This window comes from Aphelocoma coerulescens, chromosome 7, assembly GCF_041296385.1.
Source record: "Aphelocoma coerulescens isolate FSJ_1873_10779 chromosome 7, UR_Acoe_1.0, whole genome shotgun sequence".
Lineage (NCBI taxonomy): Eukaryota > Metazoa > Chordata > Aves > Passeriformes > Corvidae > Aphelocoma > Aphelocoma coerulescens.
This window is the reverse complement of record NC_091021.1, coordinates 841152-858308: the sequence shown is the minus strand read 5'-3', so window position 1 is coordinate 858308 and position 17157 is coordinate 841152. Positions and strand designations below refer to the sequence as shown.

The window sequence follows — 17157 nt, the reverse complement described above, 5'->3', positions numbered from 1 at the left end:
ACAGCCAGACAGGGTGGGAGAGGGCGGGGAGAGAGAAAAGAGGGTTGGGCATGACATGGTTGGACAATCTGTGGTGCCAAGTCTCACTCCTCATGTTCCCATCGCCTTCCCACCCAGCCAGCTCGGATCAGCTGGCTCACCTGGAATTAAACTTGCCACCAAAAAGGGGTTTTGGACAATCTGTTTGCACTTGGGCAACATTTAACATTTTCCACAGCAAAATAAATTCCCTCTCGTGGTCCAAAGCCACGCTCGGAGCAGAAGGCTCAGGCACAGAGCTCATGGCTCTGCTGCTCTCCTGCAGCTCGGGAGGACTTTTGTGAATCCACAGAGGCCAGGGGATGTGGGGAACGCAGCAGCAGTGGCTGAAAGGAGAGGATTAACCAGGAAGGCGGCTCCTCGTGCCTGAGCAGAGCCGGAAACGTGAGGATGGACAGACAGACGGATGGATGGAAAACCACTGACCTCTTCTCCGCTGGCTTCACGCCCACCGACAGCGATGCCATGGCCGTCACCGTCTCCGCCTCCTCGTTCTCACACTTCTGGGCCTCCACCAGGGAATATCCCACCGTGGAGGCGAAACGCTGCAGGGAATGCCAGTACTTGCCTGGGGGAGAGGTGACAACAGGGCCATCAGGGCACCATGACTGCTCCTGCTTTCCCAAACCCAGCCGCCGGCTCGGAACTGCCCAGGGAAGACTCGTCTGATCCCAACTCTCACTTCAAGGGCCTTAGGTGCTCACAAAATAACTCCTTTCCCACCTCGAATCCCTCAGAAACTTCCAGACCTAAGGACAAATGCGCCTGGAAGTGTCTCTCTACCAAAACTGTGGGACAGGGAAGGACGCAGTCCAGATCTGGATCCAGCTACTGATCACGTGGATCCTGCCGGGTGCTTTCAGTGGGCAAATCACCGAAGACTAAAGAAGTCCAAGGTGTATTTAGAAGCATTAAGGTTGGAAAAGACCTCCAAGATCACCTCCAAGCTTCAACCTCCAATGTATTTTTTATGTCAGCAGTTTGACACCCTTTTGCTTTGGGAAGAGCACAGGGAAGGCTCCAGAGGAAAGAATTTCCAAAAAAAGTTTCGATACAATGATTTTAACTTTCTTGGCTAAATAAACCTGAAGTATCAACAACTTCCAGCAATGCTCATAGAATATCCTTGGAAGGGACCTAGAGGGATCATCGAGTCCAGCTCCTGGCCCTGCTCAGGATATCCCAAGAATCCCAGCCTGTGCCTGAGAGCCTGTTTCATTTCCATGCCTATCTACTCTTAATTAATGGGTGCCACAACACCCAATGAGACTGGTGTTATTCAGAGATACTTAATTGCTTTTGAAGAAATAATGCACCCTCTAAGGGCAGCACAGTCTGTCCTTAGCAGAGATTTGAGAGCTTTAAGTAGTGTTGGGTTAACAGTTGGACTGGACCATCCTGAAGGTCTTCCCCAACCTAAGCCGTGCTCTCATTCTGTAATTCCCCCTCAAGGACTAAAGCCTTGCTGGGCACGGCTCCATCCCCAGCAACACCAGTTTGTGGCTGCACAAACCCAGTTCAGGGTGCAGTGACTGCCAGGAAACGGGAACGTGGAGCTGGCAGAGCTATGGAGAAGCCCAGGGGGTGCCCCCCAGGGAACCAGCTGGGTCGGTGGGGCTGCACTCACTGTGGATCTCGATGACTTTCTCCATGGAATGCACTGCGTTAGCATTTGCTCTCTGCTGGAAAACCTTCTCTGGAAGAGGGTCAAGCTGGAGAGAGAGAGAGGAACACCAAAGAAATGTTACCATTGAATCCCAGAATGGTTTGGGTGCAAAGGGACATTAAAGCTCATCCCATTCCATCTTCCACGGGTCAGTTTTGCAGTGGGAATGTGCCTGTGCCATCCCAGGGAAAGGCCTGACAGCACTGCTGGAGGGATGTTTTAGGATTTATTTGATTTCCTTTAGAAAAAGCCAAGAAGAGGAGACACCTCTGCCCTCCCAGGTTCTCCACGAGTGAATGAATTCATCCCAAACCTCCAAGGTGGGCTGTCCAGAACAAGAGATGTCCACTGCTGTTAACTGTGATGAAAACAGCACTCAAGGCCCAACCAGGGATGTTCCCCAGCCAAGAACAGCCAGAGTTCAATAGTTAAAAATATCTATGGCAAAGTTTAACTTCTGCTCAAAGCCAAGAGAAGCTGCAGCCAAGACTGCTCTTATGAGCACATGGTAGCCATTCCATAGGTACTTCACGGGATGCTGCATTCCAGATTTAGTAATTATGGATTGCACTTCTTATTAATTCTCCGCTCTAAAAATAGTTCTGCTCCAAACTGGTTTCTGCATGACATTAAGTGAAGGCAAAAGCAATTCCTCGATGAACCTTTAAGCAAGAGCTTTCCAAGGCCTCTTGGTTGACACTGAGACAAAGCACGTTCCTGATTCCAGAGCACACTTCTCCTCCTGAAACAACACTCCCAAACAGCCTCAGCCTGTGGAAAAGGGAGCAAAACCCTCTGGGCATGAGGCACCTGGTTGTTATTCCCTTCTTGTTTGACAGGCAGAGGCTGGTGATGCCCACGATGGACTGAGCAGCTCTGCAGGGTAATGGGAGAGGAATGGTGGCTTACTGGTCTGGATTGCCATCAGCAGGCCTCAGAATCATGGAGTCATGGAATGATGGGGGTTGGAAGGGATCTTAGATCCCATCCCATCCCTGCCATGGGCAGGGACACCTCCCACTATCCCAGGTTGCTCCAAGCCCCATCCAACCTGGCCTTGGGCGCTGCCAGGGATCCAGGGGCAGCCCCAGCTGCTCTGGGCACCCTGTGCCAGGGCCTGCCCACCCTGCCAGGGAACAATTCCTTCCCAGTATCCCACCTGATGCTGCCCTCTGTGGTTAAAATGGATTAAAACCACTCCCCCTTTTCCTGTCCCTTCAGGACCTTGTCCAAAGTTCCTGTCCAGCTCTCTTGAAGGCCCTTTGGGCACTGGACAACTTCTCCCTGGAGCCTTCTCCAGGCTGGACAATCCAAACTCTCTCAGACTGCATCGGAGCGTCTCTCCCTGCAGCAAACCCAGCTTTGATTTCCACTGAAGCCCCGTGAGCTCTGCACCGTTCTGCCACCACAGCAGTGCAGGCAGCCCTGAGCCCCTCCCCAGCGCAGCCACCGGCTGCACAGCCCGGCTCTGCTGCAATTTCCTGGCAGCTGGAAAGGAAAGGAGCCGGCTCCTGCGCTCGCGCGAGGTTTGATCTCCGCCGACGCTCGGGGGACTGGCACCGTTCCCCTCATTTCCTACGGGCCCCGGTGCAGCTCCGGGGCGGCTCCTGAGCCAGCCCAGCTCCCTGCAGGCCGCCCTGGCCGCAGCTGCCTGTCCGTGTGTGTGCAGGCAGGATCCTCCGGCACGCCGTACATCAAACCGCATCAAAGGGCCGCCGCACAGAGCTGCGGCCGTGCCCCCCGACTTCCTTGCCTTCAAAAGGTTCGAGGAAAGACCTGGATAAAACCAGTGCTTCCTGCTTTCTGATGTGTGGGTAAGCCAGGGAATAAAATCCTATCTGCACAGCCCACCTAGGACAAGTGAGAACAGGTCTGGGTTCAGGTGTCCTGAAGTGCCTTGTAGCTGCAATTGAAATAATCAGTGTTTTTTACCTTTAAGGATCAATATTCCCTCTGCTCAATGAAACCACTCAGGCAGCTCACAACACCCAAGGTATCCTGAGTGCTGAGCTCTCCCCACACCCTCACACTCCCAAACACATCCATGGCTTGGCTCAAGCACTTATTTACCTAGGAGCACGTTGAGCAGGAGGAATGACATCCTCCAGGTGTAATTCCCACTGCTTCCTTTTCAAAGTGCATCCTGCACCCAAAGGTGAATGGAGCCAGAAGAATTGTCTGTGGTGACACCTTAAAGCAGATGGGTGCTGCAATAAACACCTCACAGAATCCCAGCATGGTTTGGGTTGGAAGGGACCTTAAAGCTCATCCAGTCCCACCCCCTGCCATGGGCAAGGACACTTTCCGCTATCCCGAGTTGACCCAAATCTTATCCAAGCTGGCCTTGGACACTTCCAGGGATCCAGGGGCAGCCACAGCTTCTCTATGAAACCTGTGCCAGTGCCCCACCACTGGAACCCCCCTGTCTCCATGCTGCCTCCCGAGTTTCCAGCTGTCCCGAGGGCTGAGTGCAGGCTGGAGCCATTCCCCGTGCCCAGAGCCTTAGGAGAACTGCCTGGCCAAGTACAAGGAGCAGGATGCTCCCTGGACATGGGGAACTGGGATGCTGGGTGATGGAAGCAGATCCTTCTGATGAATCCCAGCTGGTTTCTCTCTTGGCCTGGCTACTCCGGCCTCCCCTCTCAGAGCACTTCTCCAACAGGCTGCAAGTCAAACTGCTTCACACATCCACGCAGATCCGAGCTCCCTCTCCATCTTCCCAGACACCTGATGGTCACTGAACTACAACCCTCCCCAGAAACCAGCTCCCACTGGAGACAGACCCAGCTTCTCTGGTGCTGCACCTTGGCCCAAACTAATCGTACCCTCAAACGTGGTTTCAAGTTGTACCAGAGGAGGTTTAGGTTGGATATTAGGGAAAATTCCTGCACTGGAAGTATGCTCAGGCACTGAATTAGGCTGCTCAGGGCAGTGGTGGAGTCGCCATCCCTGCAGGGATTTCAAAGATGTGTAGATGTAGCATCTTTCTTCCCACTGACACTAAAAGTGGGGGGAAAAGGCGGAAAGATGGAGTATCCAAAGTTTTCTCTGTAGGAAAATACCCTGAGCTCTCCAGAACCCAAAATCTTGCTGTACTTCTCTGTCTTGCTCTCATCTTGCAACCACCCCCCCTAACCTTTCTGGCCAATTCCTCTGACACAGCCGAGGCTTTTCCCACACAGCAACGTGCAGAAAACAGAAAATGTAACTGCAGGGAAAAAAGTCCAACTGCAAACCATGCCGAGCAAGCTGCCCCACGCAGCAGGCACGGGCTGTAGGACGAGAGAGGGGAGCAAAGAGAAGGGAAGGCTTGCACAACAAATTCAGAAATTAATTAAAAAGCTTGTTTTTCAAAGAGCACAAAGCAAATTACTTGGAGCAAGAACAAACCCAAAAAACCCATTCCTAGCTGTTTCACTCATTGCGCGGACTGCAAAGCACAGGTGGTTTGTAAGCACAAAACAAACACTCTTTAAAGCACCAAGTGTCCGAAGGACACAAAACAATGACAGAACCCTGGCAGACGGGAGGATGAGACGCCCAAACCCCAGGGGGGAGGAGGTTTTGGGGGTGCCTGTACCTCGTTTCCCAGCAGGGCAGACACACAAGCCTCCGAGGCGTCACAGATGGCAGTGAGGTCGTGGCCACCCTCGAGGGCCAGCACGACGCGGCCCCCGGCCAGGCCCATCAGCTGCTTCGTCAGGTACCCGAAGCCTGCAACGAGGGAACAGAGGAAATGCAGGAGAAGGGCAAAGGTGGCGGCTGGAATCGGGCTCCTGGCGAAGGATCAAAGAATTAGGGAGAGGAATTACATCATATTAAAAACCCACCGGGGATTTGAAAGGGCTCAGCGCATAACACGAGCCAGGTTGGGCTTGGACGCGCTCGCCGCTCGATTCCAGCCGTGGCTGCCCTGGGATGGAGCCGTGGGGTGCTCTCCCCAGGTGAGAGCACCACCATCCTCCCCTTGCCACCCTTCCCTCGGCACCCCAAATTAAACCCAGCAGCCAACGTTCCCTTTGGAAGCAGGGAAAGGGGCGGATTTCTGCGCTGCTTTGGGAGCTGCAGCGGGGGAGGAAGGGCAGTCGGCACAGTTTGGGTCGGGAGAGCAGCAGTGCCGTGCCCCAGAGAGATTTAGGTTTGACATCTCGTTCTCAGCAGACGGCTCTTCCCGGCTATAATACGCTATAAAAATTCCAGGGGCACCCGGCACTTTGATCAGATGACACACAATACATTTCTGCCCCCTTTAAACAAAACAGAACCGAGCGGCCAGGATTCAAAAAACGTGTCCTCAAAGCAACCTTCCCCCCTCTAGGAAAAATTAAATAAAAAATAAAAGAAGAGCCAAACAAAGGAAAAGCCAGGGAATTTCTACCCTCCATCCCCGCTCCCCGCTTCGGAGCGAGCCCCTTTGCGAGTCGGCAAATTAGCAAATTAACAGGCAGAGAGAAACACGCACTGCTGATCCCACAAGTGGTTTTGTGAGAGGAGCAGAGCATGGCAGATTCAACCAGCAGGTAAACAAGACCTTCCCTTTCCCAAGTGTTTCTGGATATCTCAAGGAACTTGTCTCTTGTAAATCTACTGCGCTTTATTCTTATATAAAGTTTATAGGTTCAGCTCCCTTACGAGGTTTTAAAGTTCACTGCAGAGAACAACTTTCCTGGCTGGAGCAAACTCTTAAAAAATAGTAATAAAACCTTTTTTTTTGCAAGAAAAACTGTCCTCTGGATGAATTTGAATGAAACAGAGCCAGGTAAACTCCACATAACCTTGGCGGGGGGTTGGGGGAAGGGTGATTTCAGTGCATCTCCCAAAAACATCCCAGACCCAAAGTAAAAAGGAGATTTTTGTGGGTCTCTGTAATTAATTCAAAGGTGGAGAGCAATAATATTCAGCTCAACATTTTAATAAGGTATCCTGGAGGAAGAAATGGACTTTTGGTAGCAATGAGAGTGTTTACAGCTGGTATTGCCTTTTTCTGCAATTTTATATTAAAGCCAGCAGAACTCTCTAATTCAGCAGATGTGTGGCTACAAATAAATTACACAATATTCCATACTGAATATTTCAAAGTTGAAATAAGCAATGCTTCAAAAAAAAAAAAGTTATTAAGGCTTCAGCCAGGCCAAAATATGCATTATGAAGAGATAAATGCCATGAGAATTCAAAGGAAAAGGACGGAAGCTTTGACCTTGAAATGAAAGATCTGAAATAGAAAAGTGAAATGCCATGAAAAGTGAAATCTGGGAATGCTGTCCTTTAATCCTGAGGACAGCAGCAGCAGCAAAGCCCCCACTTACATTTTGCTGACAGATTATATCCTCCGAGAGGTGTGGGGTGCCCTTCCACAGCATCGAAACCGGATGACACCAGCACAACATCAGGGGCAAACTCGTTGGCAATGGGCATCACTACTGTCCTGCAACACAGAATATCCATGGCACACACGTTAGGGTGGCTCCTGAACACAGGCAGGGACGTTTAAACCCTCTCACCAAACCCTTATTCCACAGCAGCAAAGCCCATCTATTTCCCCACAAGGTGAGAGCCTGGCTGGAAGAACTCCCCACTCTCACTCTCGGTGATTTCCTCCACCAACACCCTCATGTTTGGAGCAGGGAAATGAGCTGTCACACCTTGTGTTTCCCATTTGGGATCAAATCCTGTTTTATATACATGGGAATATGGGTAAAATAAGAGGGCAGCTGGCACAGGCTGCAAAACCACCTGGGAAACCTCACTCCAAGGCATTATCTCCATGCCTCCCTTCAAAACATCTCCTTTAGGTTTGCAAAGTGATTCGTTTCTCCCTTGCTGCACTTCTCATTTCCCACAGCAAAGGCTGGGAGTGTCCCATGGGGCAAAACAGCTTTAAATGCAAATATCCCACACAAATCCACCTCTCCCAATGCCAGGTCCTCCTCCTCTGACACCGAAAAATGGATGAATTGCTTAGCATCTGTATGCTGTTGATTGTTAAACTTGCATTTAAGTGGAACAAGGGGTCTGTTCCTCTGGTTGCTCACCAAAAGACCTTTTTGCCCTCTGATTTCTCTCTCTCTGAACTCCGCCATTTGCAAACACCCCATTCCCCATGTCAAGACACACTTCCCAAATCAGGTTTTTCCCATTGTAGCTGCACCTACTGAATGCTGGACATATCCCCAGGGCAACCTGACCTCTAATTTTCCCACTTCCCCATCCCAGGAACAGCCCCCAGCCAGGATAACTTTCTGCAGCAGGAACTGAGGTTATTTTACCCACATCCCAAAGCACGGACCTGTAAATATCTTTGCACACACGAGAACCTCACTTTATTGAGTCGAGTCTTTATGTGATGCTCTAAAAACAGAGCCCAGGGGGACCTGTTCCATGCTGAGACAGCTCAAGTGTTCTCGGGGCGCTCATAAAAGCTCCCAGGTTTTGCCACAAGGATATTAAACAGCCACGAGGCATCTGCCAGAGTCAGCAGCTTGTGACATCCCGCGGAGCTCGTGCCACCGCCCTCCGCAGAGTTTATTTTTAACAGGGCATTAACCCCTGCCAGGCACTGAGCAAACCCATCCCCGACGTTCCACTGCCACCACGGAGCAGGGACAGGCACCCAGACACCAAAAAAACCCCCCTCACACCTCCCAGCTTTATTATTTCCCCAACTGTTTGCCACAGCAACCCCAGAGCCTCCCTGCTGCCAATCTCTGCGCGCAGACGCAGAAAGCTCTGCGAGAAAAAAGGGATCTGATTTTCCCTTAATCCACACAAAATCCCAACAAGGAATCTGAATCTTCTCCTCTAACAATGTGATTGCCCTCTCCATGTTGTCGCTGGGGGATGATTCCCTCAGGAAGACAGAAGAGCACAGTTCTGGCTGGTGACTTTACAGTTTGGTGGAACCCACAGGCATTTTTAGGAGAAACCACCTCCCTCACCAAGGCCTGAAGCAGCAATTCCAGAGCAAGTGCAGCGGCCGAGGGTTTATTTTCCCTGAGCTTTGAAGTGCTGCCGAGCTCTTTCATTCGTAACCCAAGGAAAACTGCTAAATCATCAGATTTATTTCCCCCCTCCCCAAGTTATGATGCCATGGGAGCTGCTAGGATCTCAATGGAAGTGTGGCATCACCAAACCTGCAAAGGTGTGGGTGTAGGAACCCAGAGTAAGATTGTCACAGGGTGAAAAATTTAGAGGTTTTGGGCTTCTCTTTGTAGTAAATAGATAAGAGTAAAAAATATCAAAATGGAGGATTGTTGTTGTTCTCTAAACCTTCTTCTCCTTCTTCTACTACTCCATGTTCTGCAGTAAAAATAGTTTGGAATGATTGGATAGAGAATTCCACAGTTCCTGCCCGTGCTACTGAACAATTGGTAGGAAAGTGAAAATAATGCACGTTATTAGTAACCATTGGTTAAATTATCTTTAAAAGGCTGTGTAAATCTCGATAGAGAGGCCTCACTCCTGCTTTTCTGTGCTCTATGCTGTACCTGGGTCACGCTGGTGGCTCTGTTCCTCTGATAAGACTTAATAAACAACTATCTGGAAGCATTGAAACTCCATGAAAAGTCTCTGTTTCTCTTTGAAACTCCTTGCAAGGACTTTTAGAAAATTCTCTCCCATCCGGAGGGACTTGATTTAGGGCACAGTTCAGTGTCATGTGGGCATGGTCCATCAGCACTGAGCAACCCATGGGATCACGGATCCGTAGGGATTCCCGGCCATGGAACAGCTCATGGAAGCACAGAGCGGTTGGGAAGGACCCTAAAGACCATCTGGTTCCAGCTCCTGGCACGGGTGTCCAGTGATGCCAAGCACAGAGGCTCCTGAGGAGTGGGGCAGCTGGTGAGCCCCGGCTGGAGGTGGCTGTGGGTGACAGTGGCCTAGAGGTGGCCTCCTGCTGCCCAGCCACACGGCCCCAGGGCTAACCCTGAACGCTGTCAGGGGGAGTTTGAGGAGACAAAAAGCAGCAGCTGCTGCTCAGGGGTAAATCCGTCGCTCCTTGACAGGAGTCAGGAGGAGCTGCTGTGAGGATGTCCAGAGTTTCCCCATGCAGGCCAGGGTGACCCCACAGCCACCACCGGTGACTCCAGCAGCAATCTCCAGCTGGGAGCAGTGACAAGCAGTGCTGTGGGTGCTGGGTGTGGCTGTCAGGTCCCTCACAGGTTTAAGGAAGGAGTTCCACATCCCCTGGCTCCCTCTCCAAGAGGCCCAGCCTGTGTCCATGAGGCTTTCGGGACCTTGACACCCAAACAAATCCCAAATCCCAACCCAAACTTGAATCCTTTTCTTTTCCCCATGGCTCCCACCCAACCTCTCAAGGGCTGCTCCTGCTTCTGCCCTGCTCCTAAATCCAGTGACACCGGCATTCCAAAGCCACAGCCCCAGCTCTGTTTGATGCTCTCCATGGATGTAAAACTTGAGCCAGAAGGATCAAAGCCAGAACTCCCTCATTTTGCCTTTTTAATTGTAAAAAAAAAAAAAAAAAAAAAAAAAAGGACAGAAATCCGGTGTGTTTCCGAGATTCCATCTGTGGACAACATTTTGGACACATCTCATCCAGCTTTCTGCTTTTTAATTTTGCCTTGTCCACAGATAAAGCCAGCCCCGTTGCTCAGATCCATCCCAGTAAAGCCAAACCCTCCAGAGGAAACGAGGATTAAACTGCAAACAACCCCATGGCTTTGCCCTGCTGATGAGACTATAAAAAAGCCAGAAATTCAAGTTATTACCCAGGAGATAAGCAGCTCTGCCCGGAACTGGGTCTTTTAAGGAATGGCTGAGGTGGCTGTAAAGTTATTCACTGAGGGATGAATATTCCTGACACTGAATGTTCATTCAATCCATGCAGAGTTTTTAAAAAAAAACCAAGGAAACTGAAATTTCCTAAATTTCAGAGGCTTGTTTTGCGTGCTTAAAACAAATTGAATCCTTTTATTTGCCTGGTTACAGCTGAGCTGAACAGCTCTACACAAGAGCAAACTGATGGCTGCAACCAGCAAAACCTCCCCATTGTGTTCTGCAATCGCTTGGGAGAGAGGAAAAAAAAATAAATGCAATTTTAGATCTATTTTCCAGAAGGCTGAATGAACAATTTTTAGCCTGGCATTAGCCAATTCCCCAATTAAATGCCTAATAAACCACAGGCACATGAAACAATCCTACAGAGGATTATTTTGGGCTTTAAATGCTCAATTGCAGCGAGTAAATTGGTGAAACTTAAAAGGCTGAGCACTTTTTCAGAGACATTTTCCCCACTCTTGGCCATGTCTATGTTTTGTATGTATTTTTATATATGCTATGCATGTATTTTTATATGTTAAGTGGATATATTTATATTATGCATATGTTTATACATATTGATTTATTTTATATTTTGTATCTATCAGGTATATCTTTCTATATGTGTTATGTATATATGGTTTCATACACGTTATATATTTTATATATAGAAACTAAAAATGTTGTCCACTGCTCCTCAGGCTAACCAGCTTCCCGAAAATTCCGGTCTTTGCTTCTCCATGGTCGTTTACCGTGTCAGAAGGGATTAGGAATTTGGGGATGAAATCGGCATGGGGAGAGCATGAAATTGAAAATACAGCAACAACCATTCCAGGCAAAACATCATCATCTCTTCCCCCTCCTCCTCCTCCTCCCTGCTCCTGAAATGGTTTATGGATCGAGGGAAAAAACCCAAATCCCCCCAAAACTGGTTCCTGAATTTTTTGAAAGCAGCAGGAGGAGGGGAAGCACAGCCCTGGCTTCTCCTTCTGCTTGAGGTGTTTTAAATAAAAACGAACGTGGAATCGAGCTGCACATGGAATTCTGTCTGTGGAGGAGACCTCGGGACAGGGGAAAAATTTCTCAGACACCACATAACTGCTGGAATCATCAGGAAAACTTCCTTGCAGTAAATTCGGAGGGAAACTGCTGTGGGTAAAACATTTTAATTTCACTGATTGCTGTTCCTGTGTAACAAGGAACCAGCGGAGCCTTCCCTTTTTTCCTGCAGGTCTCTTAGCCGGGTTTGCACCCGGATCAGGAGGACTGGGAGAGGCAATTGGGATTTCTGTTCATGTAAAACACTAGGGAAGGACACATCCTGGTCCAAAAAAACCCCTCCGAATTTTACAGTGCTTGTTTCTGTAACGACGGAACAACAGCGGAGACACCGGGAACGTTCTGCGGAGTTCAGCACTTTGGGAGCGACGTGCCCTGCACTGTTCCCATTACACTGAACCCATTTCTGGCGGATCTGGGAAATCTGGGACTGCCCACACGCTCGGGGGGTGAGCTCAGGCACAGGATCCGTGCCCGCTCGCCTGAGCTGGGATGTGGAGCTGACCCGACACAGCCGCTGCTACCACGGGGTGCAGGAGCTCCAGGCTCCCAGAAAACTCCCCAAAGCCCTGGAGCCAGGGCAGCCAGTGATTTCAGCCTCAGGTTAGGAAGGTAATGAGGGGCAAAGTGCGGGGAAAGGCACATTTTTAACTCTTGCTCTCACTTCTGATACGTCTCTCTGGCATGGAGGACCATCCAGAGGTCAGGAGAGCCTGGGCACCCCAACGCTGGCCTGCAAGACTGGGAGATAGTATCTGGAGACAGGATGAAAACCACTGATGTGAGTTCCCTTCTGTTTTTTGGATGGAGCAAACCCGCACCGAGACAGGTTTTCAGCGTGGGGATGAGTGGTTTCACTGGGATTTATTTATTCCCTCATTTCTCTCCTTTAGAAGGACAATTATCCCAGTTATTTTCATTTCTCAAATCCACACACCGGCTCATCCTGAAATGCAACAACAAAAAAACGAGGAGCACGTTGCTTATTTAAATCTGCTCCTTTTACACAGAAAAAGGACTTTTCTCCCTTAAAACAGGCGGGTGTGTGAAGAGTTAAGGCTTAAAAAAAAATAAAAAAAGAAAAAGTCTATCAGTGTCTTTGCCTAGCTCAAAGGATTTCCACTGATTCCTCTCCAGACTTCAAAGCCTCACAGTTTGGCATTCGGACTGGTTTGAATTAAAGCTCAGTTCTCCACTGCGAGTTTCCAAGTTCATGGTGAAAATGCCTCCTGCTTCTGGAGTTCATTATGGCCAATTTTCTTATCTTTTCTTCATCTTCGGTTTGATCCCCAGCAAATGCAACGTGGCATTCGACGGGGTGGAATAACAAGGTGCTGCCTTGAAGGCATGTATTGTCTCAAGGGGCTAAAGCAAGAAAAGAAGGGGGGAAAAAATAGGATATATGACCCATTCCCTTCACTTTCTAACTCTCGGGGGACCATAAATTGCAAACTTCAAAGCCTTATTTTACATTAAAATCAATAGAAAGATTCGGGGGGTGGGGGGGTGGGGAAATTGTTTTTCAAAGGAGCTGGTTAAGATTTAAAAAGGTCACTTGATAATGTATTATCATGGCCAAACTTGGCATGGGATGAAAAAAAAGCTTCTCGTTTAACTTATGGTTAAACTGAAGGTGTGCACATGGGGCAGGCTCCGGGAGGAGCATCCCTCAGCTTCCCAAAACTCCCCAAAATAAGGGCTGTGACCCAAATAGCTGCAGTGTCCAGGCAAGCAGACCCCAGGAATGGCTGGCAAAGGCCTCACCATGCAGCCTCTCCCAGGAGCTGGAAACTCAGTATTTAATGTCCCTGCTTGCCCCAGCTCCGGGCGCTCCGGCTGCTGGAGAGATCCATCTTGGTGGCTGCTGGGACAGCCAGGCTCCACTCTGGAGCAAAGTGCTGCCTTCCTGGGCCAGCAGAGACACAAATGGCAGTGATTTGATGTCATTTTGAATCGTGTGAGGGCTTTTTAATGGCAGAACGAAGAGGGAGGAAAGGCTCTTTCTGCTCAGTGTAACGGGAGGTAACAGGGAAGAGCAGGAAATGGTGCTCCCGGATTTAGGGCTGTTCCATGAAGGTGATATTCCAGAAGTTCACACCCCATGTTCTGGCAAGTGTGTGTCTGCCTGAATTTAGGGCACCAGAGGTGCACTGAACCTGGTGTGAGGACAGAAAAGCACCTCAGGTTGTTAAAGGAGAGGCCAGCTGGACCCATGGCACAGGGGAGGCAGACAGTGGGACAGGACAGTGTCTAAGAAAAGTCATGGAATGCTTTGGGCTGGAAGGAGACTTAAAGCCCATCTTATCCCATCCCACCCCCTGCCACAGGCAGGGACACCTTCCACTGTCCCAGGCTGCTCCAAGCCCCAATGTCCAGCCTGGCCTTGGACACTGCCAGGGATCCAGGGGCAGCCCCAGCTGCTCTGGGCACCCTGTGCCAGGGCCTCTCTTGGGTGAATAATATTAAAATCCAAACCTTACCAAAAGCCAAATTAAGGAGGATGGCACGAGGAGAAAGAAACCCAGCTGAGGTGAAAAATACATTTGTGAGAGGGGAAATTCAATAGTACCTGAAAGCAGTTAAATATTCCGTGTCTCCCATGGGCGGATCCAGGCCACCAGTAAATGCCATGTTCACATTGAAACCAACTCCTGCTCCTGTGCCCACCTGGAAAAGGGAAATGGGACTCTTAATGAGCGAATTCTGGCAACACATCTTTGCTGTCTTGATGTTCTCCCAGTTGAATTTGGATTTGGATTCAGTAGTGAGGTGGTAATGAGGTCGATTTTTCCCTGGTCCCCAAAACAAGAGGGAGAACAAAGCTCCTCCATGCTCAGAGCTTTATGGGAGCTGAGGACCAGTGGTGTTTGACTGCTGCTCACCCAAAAAAAACCCCCATCATCAACTGCACCCTCTTGATACTTTTGCAGCAGAGTGCTGCATGTAATACCTTCCATAATTCATTTTCAGCTTGATTGAGGAGCACGTTTTATATTTCACTACAGCTGCAACTGAGGGAAAAAGCACATTTTAATCAGAGTGAGCTCCCCCTCTGCTGGAGGAAAATAGGATTCACAGAGAAGGGATTTTGGCTGCTTGAGGGACACGTGGGTGGGAGATGTAAATATATCCCTCTCCTTGCTTGTACTGCAAATGTCCCCATCTGCCTTGCCTGCAACTACCTGAGAGGGGGGGAAAACTGAAAAATAAACCAGGAGTTTCCAGCGATTTTTTTTGTTTGTTTTTTTTGCCAAGAAGGTCTTTGCATATGAAAACAGAGAATTAAAAAGTGAAAATGAATGTGTTGCACAGCTGGATAAAACTGCATGGCTTTCACTGCAAATTATTCCTTGTACTGGTGCAAATATTTTTGCTAGGAAAGCACAGGGGTGGGTGTTCATCTGTCCACAGTGGGTTATTTATTCACTGTTGGCTCAAATCAAACTTATTTTGTATCCTTTCTTTTATTTGGTCTAAAACAACACATCTAAAAATGACTCTTTTGGTAAACCAGATTACTGAAAAGCAGGAATTAAGGCTGATACAAAGGGCTGTTCCTTCACAACAGTGATGGAGTGGCATCACGTCACATTTAAGTTTCTTTAGAGGCTGGAATGGAAACACTGATGTTTTCTCAAACAGAAAATGTAAAACTGACAGGGGAAGAAGTTTTCAGGTGTCACCTGGAGTGTCTCAGAGCACTCTGTGTATTCCATAAAATTTCCCTTTGCTAAATCCCTCTGAAGGACCACATTTCCTGCCAGCCCAGAGGGAGAGGAGGGATGCATCCATCCAGAGCTCAGCTCCCGGCTTCAGTGGCCCAGCCCTCCTGCTGCAGGCTCTGAGGATACCACCAGGAAAGGTGGATTTGCTCCAGCAGCATCCATGACCGGTCCTCAAATCCCACAAACCTGGGGTGGAGGTGCAGCCGTGGTGGTGGTGAGTGATGCCTGGGCAGGGCCAGGAGAAAGAAGGGGAGGTGGAGAAGGGCCAGGAGAAGGGGAGGTGGAGAAGGGGAGGTGGAGAAGAGGAGGTGGAGAAGAGGAGGTGGAGAAGGGGGGTGGACAGGCTCCATGGCTGTGCCAGAAAAACCGAGTGCGGGCGGTGCAGCCATGGACAATCTGTTCCTTCTGCATCTAAGAAACAACTTCTGCCGAGGGAGGGGAAATCCTGAACGGGACACGGAGTGCTGGGACAGCTGGAACAGGTTGTCCCACAAGGGCTGGAGAGCTTAATTGCAGTGACTCATTTGCTGCTCGTTAGCCAAGCTGTCCCGCCAGCTCCGGCCAGCCGGGACACGGTGCCCGCGGCTGTTGGATCACACAGACCTGGCACGGCCTTGGATGGCAACACACAAACCCAGAGGAGCCCTGAGGAGGTGGGAAGAGCTCTCTCCAAGCCTGGCAGGGGTTCCCCAGGGTTCTGGGACCCGTGTGCTCACCTCGTCGGGAGCACCGCTGCCTGGGAAGAAGTTGCCGTCGTCGTAGCGATGTAGTGAGATATAAAGAACATTGGGATCGTTGTAGAAGGCCTGCTGAGTACCATTCCCATGGTGGACATCCTGCAGGGACGGGAGGATCACAGGAGGGAGGTTAATCCCTCAGTAAAACACGGATTAAAGGCAGCAGTTTGGGATTTGGAGGGGTTTTCCTTGCTGTTGTGCTTGGTTTTCTCCAACCGGGCTGAAGCAGTTTCTGGGGAATGGGAATAACCCGCTTTGCACACCCAGCTTCAGGTTACACTCCTTGTTTATGAACACAGTCCTAAGTGTCTGCCAAACTGAGACAGGGGCAATTCACCTGGATGGAAAGAACTGGATTCACACCAGTCTTGGGGGATGGAGACACTGGGATAGTGGGATATTTGGTGCCCCAATCTTTAGTCAGTCTGTGGGGTGAGCACTGATACAAATAAAGCTCTGCTGGGCCCAGGTTAAACAACACAACCCATGAGAGATCCCCTATTGAGCTGCTGTGTGGTGCACAAACACAGCCTGTGACAGGACAGGTATTCAAAATGCCCCTCCCTGACATGAAAACCAGGTGGGAAGTGAGGAAGAAAATGTCCACCCAGTAGGTCCAAAAGGAAAAATAAATCCATTTTAACTTGTGGGTTTAACCTGTGGGTGATTTGTGGCAACAGAACCAAAACTCTTGGCTGATACTCAGTCACTCCAATGCCTTCCCAGCCACACAAATCTATTAAAAAATAAACATCTATACATTGCCACAGCAGAATCCCAAAGAAACCCTTTCTTTTTATTTGAAAATTGTGGTCCCCTTAAGAACTTTTTCTCTGATTAAAACACTTTTACTCAGTTAAACCCCCAAATTCTGGCTTGCAGACCACAGGCAAAAAGTTCTTCACTGACTTACAACGTTTGCCCTTGCTAGAAGAAACCCACCCAGAACAATTTCCACCTGCTCTCCCAAAAGGAAAGAAAGGGGCATTGACTCACCCAGTCCACTATGAGGATCTTGCTCACATTGAGCCTTTGCTGGAGCAGCTTGGCTGCGATTGCCACCGAGTTAAAATAGCAGAAACCCCTGGAGAGGGGAGACAAGAGGAAAAGAGAGGTGTTAATTACAGATTCCTGTGGTCCCAGTGCACCCATCACC

General features: G+C 49.5%; 1 protein-coding gene across 21 annotated transcripts in view; it reads right to left on the bottom strand.

Moving 5' to 3' along the window:
* Window positions 1–17157, bottom strand: part of HDAC4 (histone deacetylase 4) — a 178854-nt gene that overhangs the window by 4389 nt on the left and 157308 nt on the right. For all 21 annotated transcript variants that reach the window (XM_069021646.1, XM_069021645.1, XM_069021648.1 and 18 more), the window contains 7 exons: window positions 16998–17085; window positions 15981–16100; window positions 14109–14206; window positions 7012–7130; window positions 5286–5419; window positions 1667–1751; window positions 466–607 (listed from right to left, as the gene is read on the bottom strand). In XM_069021646.1, coding sequence (XP_068877747.1) covers window positions 466–607; window positions 1667–1751; window positions 5286–5419; window positions 7012–7130; window positions 14109–14206; window positions 15981–16100; window positions 16998–17085 — 786 coding nt within the window. The remainder of the gene's footprint in view (window positions 1–465; window positions 608–1666; window positions 1752–5285; window positions 5420–7011; window positions 7131–14108; window positions 14207–15980; window positions 16101–16997; window positions 17086–17157) is intronic.